The 12661-nt window shown below is 40.6% G+C and overlaps 1 protein-coding gene across 3 annotated transcripts in view; it reads left to right on the top strand.

Annotated features, from left to right (window-relative positions):
* The window catches only part of Asb3 (ankyrin repeat and SOCS box containing 3), a 106888-nt gene that overhangs the window by 79989 nt on the left and 14238 nt on the right, over positions 1-12661 (top strand). For all 3 annotated transcript variants that reach the window (XM_057771541.1, XM_057771540.1, XM_057771539.1), the window contains one exon: positions 3855-3985. In XM_057771541.1, the coding sequence (XP_057627524.1) occupies positions 3855-3985 (131 nt within the window). The remainder of the gene's footprint in view (positions 1-3854; positions 3986-12661) is intronic.

Below are 12661 nucleotides of genomic sequence, written 5' to 3'. Positions count from 1 at the left end.
CATTATCTGTTTGATTGTTTTTCCTTGGTTTCCTAGGGTATCATTCACTGATTTACTCAATTCTTTAAACTTTCTGTTATACTTCTCATCCATTTCTATAAGGGCATTTTTTACATGCTGTTTAAGGGCGTCAATCACTTTCATAAAGTCAATTTTTTCTACTTCTTCATGATTAAGGTGTTCATGTCCTCCTGTTGTGAGGTCGCTGGGTTCTGGTGGTTTCATATTATTTTTCAGATTGTTGGGTGAATTCTTGCATTGGCGCCTGCCCATCTCTTCCTCCGAATGCTCTCCTATGGATCTTCTTTTACAGGATCAGGTCTCCTTGCCTACTGTTGTACCTTCCCAGTGATGGTACTCCCCAGTGATAGTTCTCCTGGTGCTCCAGTGATGTCTCTCCTGGTGACAATATCAGATCTCCGTGCCCACTGATGGCTCTCCTGGTGCCGAGATCAGCTCTCGGTGCTGGTTGGGTAGTTTGTAAACAAAGCGCCTACCTTGCTTGGTGCAGGCAGGCCAGTGAAACAAAGGAACTCCCGCCTGCCTGTTTGCCCTGAGGATTCGCCCCCAGGCCCAGACAGGCCAGTGAATCAAAGGAACTCCTGCCCGCCTGTTTGCCCTGAGGATTCGTCCCCAGCGCCCAGACAGGCTGAGCTAGGTGGTGTTATGTGCCCAAAGAAGGAAGGGGGCAGAAGGAAGAAGGGTTCTGGATGCAAGCTGGGTGGGATAGGAACAGAGAGGCAGTCTGCAGGGAGTAGAGTCTCTGCAGGGAGCCCAGGAGGGATGGGGGGGGGCGGTGAGGAACTTCTGAGTTCCCTGTCGGGGCTGCTGCCGTGTCACAAACTCACCCCAATGATGGCTCTCCTGGTCTCCATTTGATATTTTTTGCTTCTTTATCAAAGATCAGGTGTTCGAAGATGTGTGGAATAATATCCAGGTCTTCTCTTTGGTTCCTTTGGTCCTCCTGTTTTTTTCTTATGCCAATACCAGGCTGTTTTCAGTACTGTAGCTCAGTAGTAGGAGTTTTAAGATGCCTCCAGAAGTTCTTTTATTACATAGGATGTTTTGGCTATGCTGGGTTTTTTGCTTTTCCAAATGAAGGTGAATACCATTCTTTTGACATCTTTGAAGAATTTTGCTGGGATTCATTGCGTTGAATCTGTAGATTGCTTTTGGTAAGATTGCCATTTTTCCCATGTTAATTCTACCTACCCAAGAGCATGGGAGATCTTTCCACTTTCCAGTATCTTCTTCAATTTTTTTCTTCAAAGATTTAAAGTTCTTATCATACAAGTCTTCCACTTGTTTGGTTAGAGTTATTCTGAGATATTTTTATGCTATTTGTGGCTATTGTGAAGGGTGTTGATTCTCTGATTTCTTCCCCAGCCCTTTTATCATCTGTGTACAGGAGGGCTACTGATTTTTTTTTAGTTAATCTTGTATCCTGCTACATTGCTGAAAGTGTTTATGAGTGTAGAAGTTCCTTGGTAGAATTTTGGGGATCACTAATGTAAACTATCATATCATCAGCAAACAGTGAGAGTTTGACCTCTTCTTTCCCAATTTGAATCCCCTTGATCTCCCTTTGGTGTCTTATTGCTCTAACTAAGACCTCAAGAACTATATTGAATAGATATGGAGAGAGTGGACAACCTGGTCTTGTTCCTGATTTCAGTGGAATTGCTGGGAGTTTCTCTCCGTTTAGTTTGATATTGGCTGTTGGCTTGCTGTATATTACCTCAATTATGTTTAGGTATGTTACTTGTATACCTGCTCTCTCCAAGACCTTTATCATGAAGGGATGTTGTATTTTGTCAAATGCTTTTTTGGCATCTAATGAGATGATCATGTGGTTTTTATTTTTCAGCTTGTTTATGTGGTGGATTATGTTGATAGATTTTTATATGTTGAACCATCCCTGCTATCTGTGGGATGAAGCCAACTTGGTCATGGTGGATGATGGTTCTGATGTGTTCTTGGATTCGTTTTGCCATTATTTTATTTAGTATTTCTGCATCAATGTTTATGAGTGAGATTGGTCTGTAATTTTCTTTCTTAGTATTCTCTTTCTGTGATTTGGGTATCAGGATAATTGTAGCCTCATAAAAAGTTTGGCAGTGTTCCCTCTGTTTCTAGTGTGTGGAATAATTTGAAGAGTATTGGTATTAGTTCCTCTTTGAAAGTCTTGTAGAATTCTGAGCTGAAACCATTTGGTCCTAGGCTTTTTTTTGGTTGGGAGACTTTTGATGACTGTTTCTATTTCTTCAGCAGTTATAGGTCTGTTTAATTTGCTTATCTGGTCTTGATTTAATTTTGGTAAGTGATATTTATCCAGAAAGTTGTCCATTTCATTTAAGTTTTCCAATTTTGTGGAGTACAGGTTCTCAAAATATGACCTGATGATCCTCTGTATTTCCTCCATGTCTGTTGTTATGTTCCCCTTTTAAATTTCTGATTTTGTTTACTTGTATATTCTCTCTCTGGCTTTTTGGTTAGTTTGGATAAAGGTTTGTCTATTTTCTTGAAGAACCAGCTCTTTGACTCATTGATTCTTTGTATTGTTTTCTTTGTTTCTATTTTGTTAATTTCAACTCTCACTTTATTTCCTGCCATCTAGTTCTCTTAGGTGAGTTTGCTTCTCTTTGTTCTAAAGTTTTTAAATGTTTTGTTAATTCAGTAGTATGGGATTTTTTCACTTCTTTATGAAGGCATTTAGTGCTATGAACTTGCCTCTTAACACTGCTTTCATTGTGTCCTATTAATTTGGGTATGTTGTGTGGTCATTTTCATTGAATTTTAGGAAGTCTTTAATTTCCCCCTTTATTTCTTCTTTGACCCATTGATGATTCAGGTGAGCATTGTTTACTTTCCATGTGTTTGTGGGTTTTCTGGAATTAGTATTGCTGTTGACTTCTAGTTTTAAACCATGGTGATCTGATAAGGTGCATTGGGTTATTCCTTTTTTTTTTTTTTTTTTGTATTTTGGAGGTTTGTTTTGTTACCAAGTATGTGGTCAATTTTTGAGAAGGCTCCCTGAGGTGCTGAGAAGAAGGTATATTCTTTTCTCTTTGGATGGAATATTCTATAGATGTCTGTTAAGTCCATTTATTGGTATTGCGTTGCTCTTTGTCGTGTAGCATGTGATCTTACCTTTTCTACTCATCTTTTCCTCTAATAGGTGTGGTTGGGACTGTTTGAGATTCTGTTCAATAATCTTCTAGGTGTCAGTGAATCCCAAATTCAGATGGTCGTTCCTCGCGGTACAGTCAGTGTCACAGTTCTAGTTACCCCATTGGTTATTCCTGTTCCTGGAGGTAGCTCAGTGCTCCTGTGCTTGGCTCTGCTCCCTTGGAGTTTGCTGTTTCAGGCCTACTTTGGCTTAGGCTGCTGGCTTTGATCTGTTTCTGTACATCTTGGTCTGGATATCCTCCTGCAGAAGTCCCTGGCTTGATTTGGGCCTGTTGTGATAGAGATTGCTGACTCTGGATCTGGTCGCTGGCTATGTCCTGATCCCCCCCCCCCCCCCCGGGACTGTGTCTGCTCCTGGCTTCTGCTTCTTGCTGTAGCTTGTTTTTTCTGTGTCTTAGGTAACTGGTTCAGTCCCACTCCGGTTCTGGTGGAGATCGCAGACTCTGAGTCAGTTCATTGGCTCAATTCTGGTCTGCCAGTGTCCCAGGACTGGATTTGCTCTTTCCTTTTGCTCCTAGTGGAGCTTGTTTTCTCCAGCCCTCTCTGTCTTAGGAGTCCCATCATTAAGTTCTTGTATAAAAGGAATGTGATATTTTCTTTTAGTACTAGCCTTAAATATGTTAATATATTGCTTTTGATGGCCTGTTAACATGTTGTTCATACAGGGTTAACTCAGTCAGCGATGATGTCCTTATTTTTATTTTGGAATTTTCTAATTGGAAGAGACTTCCACCACCTGTTGAAAAGATGATCTCTGCTCGTGCAAACTCTTCTTGGGCTCTTCAGCAACATATGGGTAAGAAAGTACAGATTTAAATACACCTACTTTTCCTTCTTTTGGTCTTCTTGCTACATTGAAATTTTTTGTGGATTTGTTATAGAACATAATAGTAAATTAGGCAGAATTTGCATTTCTCTACGTGTAGAAAGGGTGGGGAAAGGACAGTAATTTTCTCTAAGAATTGTGTCTGTTCATAAGTTTAACCTACTGATTTTATAGAGAGTGGTCAGTTGACAGTTTTTACTCAGTAATATCCTTTTGTTTTTATAAAGTTATATAAGCAAAACATTTAGTTTATATTCAAAAGAATGCTGAACTTAATTTTTCTTTACAAATTTGGGTTCTGTCTGTAATATGCTATCATCTCTGAAGGGAAATACTAACATATTTTATTTACTCTATCTCTACTGATAGTATATCAGCTTTTGGTATACCCTGTGATGTAGTTGGAGGCCGCTTGTTTTTTTCCTGGCTGCCCAGAAGCCCAACCATGAAATAACCACACAGAAACTATATTAATTAAATTACTGCTTTACCCATTAGCTCTAGCTTCTTATTGGCTAACTTTTATATCTTAATTTAACCCATTTCCATTAATTTGTGTATTGCCATGAGGGTGTGGTAAAGTTCTGGTGTCTGTCTCCAGTGGGGCCATGTGGCTTCTCATTGACTCTACCTTCTTTCTCCCAACATTCAGCCTAGTTTTTCCTGCCTACCTGTGTTCTGCCCTGCAACAGGTTCAAAGCAGTTTCTTTATTAGCCAGTGGTATTCATAGTTTACAAGGGGAATCTCACATCACTGTGAGCTGTGTTGAAATTCTGGGAACTGATTGTTTTGTTGTTGCTTTTTTACAGAGGATCTTTCTATATAGCCCAGGGTGGCCTAAAACTCTTGGTCTTCCTGCCATAACTTTTCACATACTGAGATTACAAGTGTATGTTACTATGGATTTTTGTCTTTGTTTAGAGTGTTGTTTTAATGTATAATGGAAAGGAAAAAAACTAAACAAACGAGATTCAGAATTCTTATTTTGATAAGAAAAAGGGGAAATGCTGTGAGATAATGCTCTTGTACAAGGTAAAGATTTGTCATTTGTATTAGTTTACTAAAACACTGATTGGCCAATAGCCAGGCAGGAAGTATAGGTGGGACAACCAGACTAAGAGAATTCTGGGAAGAGGAAAGGCAGAGAGCAAGATACAGAGGAAGCAAGATGAAAATGTCTCACCGAGAAAAGGTACCAAGCCACATGGCTAAGCATAAATGAGAATTATGGGTTAATTTCAGCTGTAAGAGCTAGTTAATAATGAAGCTGACCTAATAGGCCAAATAGTTTATAATTAATATAAACCTCTGTGTGTTTTTTTGGGGGGACTGAATGGCTGTGGGACTGGGCAAGATAGAAACTTCCATCAACATGTTACTAGTCGTTCATAGTGATTGATGTTTAAATGACTATTCTAAAACAAATTTTTCAAAACTTACTATACTTATTAAAACTTTTTTAAGATAGCTAAAATAATTAAAGACTACTCAGTGGGAGATTTTATGTAAGAAATTAAGTTTAAGCATAATATATGCAAAGTATTCCTACATATTTATTCATATTTAATTTTCACCATATGTTGTGAGGTTAAATGTTTTAAGTTATGATAATTGTTTCATGTCTATTTTTGCATAAAATGAATCTCCAAAAACGGAGTTTGAATAGGTATTTGACAAATGAACCTATATATATCTAGAAATGTCTTCTAGTTTCTTGGAAAATTCCATTTCAGTAAACTTTTTTTAATCTAAAGCCACCAGAGGAAAATATGCTCCTGAATTTAGGTGTACTGAGACTATGAGAATGTTTCTGTGATGCATAGTTTTCTGTTTGGAGACTACAAGCCTTCCAGTTTAGAATTTCTTTAATGATAATGTGGGAATGTTCTCCTGCATGGAATCCACAATGCTGGTATTTGCATATGCTTTTACTAATTGTGTATTTGCATCATCCAAAAATAAATATCTGTTCTTGTGGGACAGATTTGGGAACAGAGAAAAATCAAAAGAGAAGTGCATATGCCAAACAGGAAACTATGACTGTGCATCTGAAACTATGTTCAGGTTACTTCTGAAGGCCTCACCACATGGCAGGTGTGTCTGGATCAGAGAGTCTCACCCTGAACGTGTCATTTTACTTACAAGTCCTTGTGGTCTTCCTGTTTCCTAGTTCAGTAGGTCTAAGAGCTTGGAGAACAGTATTTTCCCAGAGAGTGACTCGGAGCCTGGCAGTTGTTTCCTATTCATCTCAGTCACAGGAGTGGGGGTTTCAATGGTGTGTGTGGAATTTGGCCCCTATGAGAAAACAAGTTTTGATTGTCACAACCATTGAGCTATTATTGTTATATGGGTGGTAATATATTAGATTCCAAGGCCTGGTATATGGCTCATACCTTTAATCTCTGCATTCAGAAAGCTGAGACAAGAAGACCACTAGTTCAAGGCTAGCTTGAGCTATATTGTGAGGCCAGCCTGTTTCCACATTGTGATACAGTTTTAAAAACAACAGACAGGTTAATACCTATATAAGAGACCTTTAGATACTTTATAATGTGATGAAGGTAACCATTGTTAATTTTATGCATTGAAAAGCTTGTTAATTACCTTCAGAAATTGCATATATTCTATGTGGTGCCGTCATACATCGTTAATCTCAGCACTCAGGAGGAAGAGACAGGTGGATCTTTGAGTTTGAGGACAACCTAGTCCACAGTGTGAGTTCCAGCGCAGCCAGGGCTACACAGAGAAAACCTGTGTCAAAAAAATAAAGAAAGAACATATAGAGTGCTTGAGCTGGACATGGTGTGGTGTATGTCTCAAATCCCAGCTCTCAGGTAGTGTTATGGGAATCCCACCTGAGATGACCATACAGATGTAGTTTATAGCCAATTGAAAGTCTTTATTCTAGCTGGCTTGGACTACACTCAGGTATTCCAGACCTAAGCATATCCCTGAGCATTTAGAGCAAGGAGCTTTTAAAGGCAAAAACAACATCCTTGTATCTTGTTCAGCAGAAGCAGGGGAAGGTTTGCACAGGCAAGCAGTTTAACAGAAGCTAAATTACCTGAGCCATCTTGACCTTGGGTTCCTAGACTAGAGCTGGGTAGTTTTCCATGGATTCTCCATGAAGGAGATCAAATTCTAGGTGAGCCTAAAATGACCTCAACCAGAGCAGAAGATGGAGGAACTGTCTTGTTCTGTCACATTTCCTACTGCTTCTATGGATATGAGACAGATCACTGACTCGTGCTGTTCTAGGGGATCATAGTTTGTCCTAAGGACCAGTAGTTTAGTTGGCCATGCAGTCAAGGATGTAGGATCCGATCTTGCTCAGAATACGAGGTAATGTCCATAAAAATGCTGACAGTAAGGTAGTCAGGCATGGAGACTAAGTAATTGGAGCCTAATACTGATTATCTCTGTCTCCTTTCCTTCTTTTCTTTGAGGTTTTCTCGGGTCATGACCTCTGCACGGGGGTCACCACAGCATGGCTGGGTGGTCTGGTGTAGCCAGTGAGCCAGTGGGATAGCATGCACTGCCTTGGGGCAGTGAATTAATGAACTGAATAGTTAGGACAACTTACCCCCTTCCATTTTAGATCTGTTTCTCCAACAAGCAGAAAGATTAACACTCTCAGCTCCAGCACCATGTCAGCCTACACACCACCATGCCTGCCATCATGACGATAATGGACTGATCCTATGAAACTGGAAGCAATCCACCCTAGTTAAATATTTTCTTTATAAGACTTGCTATGGTCATGGTGTTTCTTCAGAGCAATAGAACACCCTAACTAGGACGAACAGCACTGATCATGGTTGGGCAAGTATTTCAATGGTAGGAAGAAACATCCTTTGAGTCTATTCCCAAGAGTGGTATAGGTAGATCTTAAGGTGCTGCTGCTGATTTCCATAGTGGCTATACATGTTTGCACTCCCACCAGCAATGTTCCCCTTATTCCACATCCTTGGCAGCATGAGCTGTCATTTGTTTTGTTCATCTTAAGTATCTGACAAGTATAAGAAAGTGGTCATCAGTGCACAAAGGTCAAGATAGAATATGGGTTGCTGGTTGATAGCCTTATTAACTATCACCTCCTGTGGTGGTTTGAATAAGAATTGCCCCCATAGACTCACAGATTTGAATGTTTGGTCATGAGGGAGTGGTGCTATTTGACAGGGTTTGGAGGTGCGGTCTTGTTGGATTAGGTGTGGCCTTGTTGGAAGCATGCCACTGGGCTTGGGCTTTGGGTTTTTTTCAGAAGCCCAAGACAGACCCAGTGTCCCTCTCTTCCTACTGCCTGTAAATCTGTAGGAGAACTCTCAACTACTCTCTAGCACCATGCCTGTCTGCATGTCACTCTGCTCCCTGCCATGATGAAAATGGACTGCATCTCTGAAACAGTAAGCAAGTCTCCAAGTAAATGGGGTTTTTTTTTTTTTGAAGGTTGCTGTAGTAATGGCGTCTTTTAACAGCAACAGAACTCTAAGACATTTTCCCTGTACCTGCCTTCCTTCGTTCTCAGATTCAAATCTGAGGATGATGGGGGTTAGACTGTGACCCTACAATCATACTCATAGCGAAAAACACAAGACTTAGGAACTAGAGGGGCATGAAGTGTAAGCGACCAGGTGAAACCTTAATTTTTGGATCGATAGTCCAGGATACAGTCCATTTGGTGACAATAGCTATGGCTTCCACTTCCTTGACCTGGATGTATCCATGGTGCAATGTCACCTTCACACATCTTGGAGTGCAGAGTATCACTATATAGGTCCTCTCCAAGTTGCTTTTGGTGTCCCCTGGCTGCCTGCTTGACCCACACAGTACCACCAGGCTCAAATAAGGGGAAATTGGTGATGGACTTGAAGGTCAGCTGGGTCTCTCAGGTAGATAGTCCAGTGAATAGCTTTTATGGAGGATTGGGGTGAGGGGGCTTTAGTGACTTGAAAAAGGAATGGTTAAATTAAAAGAATTTTGCTATTCTGCTTGTCTTTGAGCTTTGGAAGCAGTGGGGGAGATTTTGAAACATAGTCTCATAGTGAGTAAATTCCTTCTGTATGGAGGGGTGTAGTGGGCTAAAAACAAAGCAATCCTCCTAATCCTTCAAGTAGTTCCACTGCCTAATGATGAAGCTTTCAAATATATGAGCCCGTGAAGGGTATTCTTATTCAGACCGCCTCAGGAACAGGCTAAAGCAACCAGATATAAACCCGCACAGCTACAACCATCTTGTTTTTGACAAAGATGCCAACAACATATTGGAAAAAGACAGCTTTTTAACAAATGGATCTGGTACCCAACTGTAGCAGAATGATTTGAGATTCCTATTTCTTACTCTGACAAAAATCAACTGTAAATAAAACAAAGACCTAATTTGAAGACGCAAAACTCTGTGAAACTGTTAGAAGAAAAAGTAGGGGAAATACTTCAAGATACAGACAAGACGTAGGGACTTTCTGGCTAGTACTCCAGTTTATCAGAAAATAATGCTAACAGTTCACAAGTCACCTTCATGAAATTAAATGCTCGTGTAAAGAAAATGCCGAGTGAAGGTTTCCTCACTTCAGAATGGGAGAGAAATCGCTGATCTTTACATCAAACACAGGATTATTTTTAGAATATACTAAAACACCCCCCAATAAAACCAGCAACAAAAAAATAAGCAAGAAATTAACCCAGTTAGCAAATGGGCCAATAAACAAACAGTTCACAAAGGTTGAAATGGCCAGTAAACCTGGGAAAATGTTCACCTCTCCAGCCATTAGAGAAGTGTGAACTAAAACTGCATTGAAACCCCATTGGTAACTATTTTTAAATCCCTGGTAATGAGTTTCTCTGCCAATGCAATATGTCAGATTAGGTCAAATTAAAAGTCTAGGTTTAATGAGCAAAGCAACTTTTGGGTGTTTCTTGGGGGGGGGGGAGTAGGAGAGAAATCACACTGCTGCTTCCAAGGAGGGGCCTTAAATACCCTGTAGGCAAGGTCTTTGAGTAGCTCCAGGAGAGGAGCTGCCTATGGCAGGCTTAGTGAAACCAGAGTGGAGATTTCCAACATCTCAACCTTTGGGTTTATATGGGCACCGTTTCAAGTCTGTTTCCTGCTGGCGTAGAATAGTGTGGGGAGGGGAGTCCAGAGTCGGTGGGCTCATGCTTGGTGGGAGGTGGGTGAAGAAACATTCGGTCAACTGCCATCCTGGAGACCTCAGGGGTCTATTTCTTGAGGAAGTGAATAAGGGAGGTTGCTAGGAGAAAAAATAGATTATTAACATTGGCCCTGTGGACAGGACTATCCATAGGAAGAGTGATGCCTGTCAGGGTTGCTAAGAGAAAAAAATAGATTATTAACATCGGCCCTGTGGACAGGACTATCCATAGGAAGAGTGATGCCTGTCAGAGAGAATGAAACAGATGTGCTCTGGTTGTACAGAGGAGGCAAGGGTTAATGAGCCAGATGCAAAAGAGCAGATATACTGCTCACTGGGACATTTTGAAAAATTGGAGGGTCCGGTTCCAGTTGGCCAGACCATTTATCCTGGATAGGTTCCTGTTTCAACCTGGAGAGGTGGTACTAACACTAATGTCCCAGGAGTTTGGGGAGATGGCACATCAAATTGGGAGATAATGTGCTTCAGGAGTACCTGCGCCATCACAGAGCTGTTTCCCTGGAGGTGGGGGTTGCCTCCATCCCTCCTATAAAGGTATCACTAAGAGTTAAGAGATAATGGAGCTTATTATGAGTGGACATGTGGGTGAAGTCATCCTACTAGTAGGCATCTCATTGGTGTCTTCAGAACAGGTACAGGGACTGGCATTATCTGTAGGCCCCCCTGTGGGTTGGCCTTGGCATAAGTCTGGCAGGAGGAGTGGGCCTGTCTAGAGATTGATCCACCAGGCTAGATTCCTTGATAGCAGGATTCTTTGGACAGGAACCTGCAGATGTCTGTAAGACAACTGGAACAGATTTACATCTTGGTGTCATAGAAAAAATCTGTGGCTTTGGGTTAAGAGGCATGGACATTTTTCCTAGTGCTTGCTTTCAGCCTAGTGAAACACACCTTTAAGTCTATACCTAGAAGATAGCCAGAAGAAATTTACTGAAGAAGAGAGGTTGAGCGAGTAGAGGAAGAGGAAGGGAGGCTGAGGAGCATGAGAGGAGGAACAGAGTGGAACCTGCCTGCAGGCTTCCATACCCTCTCCAATGCTAATTTGTTCAGAGGGGATGAGTTAACATCTCGGCAGAGTTTTGCCATACGTGACTGAAGATGATACAGTAATGCTGAGAAAGCTTCTATGCAGTAGCAGTCAAAACTGCAGTACTAGAACTCAACCTCGGAAGTTACACCTAGACCTATTTATTTTCTGTATTATGAAGCCTGTGAATGAGGCAAACTTGTCTATGTTTTTAACAGGAAATTTAACTAATGGATTATGAGCTCCCAAAGTGGTTGTAGCCTTGGGGAGTCAGGGGGAGAGATGTTAAACTGGTAAATCTGTCAGTACCTTAGTCATCAGACACTATCAGAAGGAATAAATTTCACCTGCTTTATCTGAACATATCAAAGAAGTTGATCCATTATGAGGTAATTGATGGTTAACTTGTATGTCTTAGTGATTTACCAGATTAGCTACAGTTTACCAATGTTGGTAAAAGCAAGAGAGTTAGATGTTATTTTTAAATTGGTCTTTGTTAGCCTGAATAGACCTTAGATAAGGAGGAAAAAACCTTTTGTCAGACTGTTTAGGTCATCATCTTGCTACATCATAAAATAGGAATATTTTAGTCTCTGGTGTTCATCTGTGGTCCTGGGACATAGATCATGTTCATAATCTGTGGAAGGCAAAAGCAAGTTTTAACATTGTAAACAATTTAGTGTTTGAATGCATGGAGGTACAACTTTGATTCCTCAGTAAACCAGCATTGTTTAGAAATCTGTCTTTCATAAACCTTGGATTTTTTTTTTTATCGTATTAGAGATCTAATGTTTCCTTGGTGGACCACTCCATATGGTCAATTTTATTTAAGAGGGCGATGTAGTCATATGACCTCCCTCTGTTTCAGCCTTAGTCAAAGTGGTGACTGCCCAAGTGTTGTACTTAATTAACATGGTGGCAGACCATGTGTTATTTCCCAGAACAATTCCAGTTTGGAATTACAAGTTTTAATTTCACTTACAGAATAACTTTCTCTGTAATTACATCAGATTCAGGGCCAGAAAAACCCAGAGGCAAATTTTGAACCCAGGCAACTGGTTGTAATAGCTGAGCTGTTACCAAGACACATGGAACATGTAAACCCAGGCATTTAAAACCAGTCAGACACCTAAGGTCATGCTCAACCTCCTTAGCGACAAGGGAAATGCAAATTAAAACAACTTTGAGATACCATCTTACACCTGTCAGAATGGCTAAAATCAAGAACACCAATGATAGCCTTTGCTGGAGAGGTTGTGGAGAAAGAGGCACACTCATTCATTGCTGGTGGGAATGCAAACTTGTGCAACCACTTTGGAAATCAGTGTGGCGATTTCTCAGGAAATTTGGGATCAACCTACCCCAAGATCCAGTAATACCACTATTGGGAATATACCCAAGAGATGCCACATCAAATGACAAAAGTATCTGTTCAACTATGTTCATAGCAG

Source organism: Chionomys nivalis, chromosome 6 (assembly GCF_950005125.1).
Source record: "Chionomys nivalis chromosome 6, mChiNiv1.1, whole genome shotgun sequence".
In the NCBI taxonomy this organism is placed as follows: Eukaryota; Metazoa; Chordata; class Mammalia; order Rodentia; family Cricetidae; genus Chionomys; species Chionomys nivalis.
Note: the sequence above shows the minus strand (reverse complement) of the source record. Positions and strands in the feature narration are given on the sequence as shown.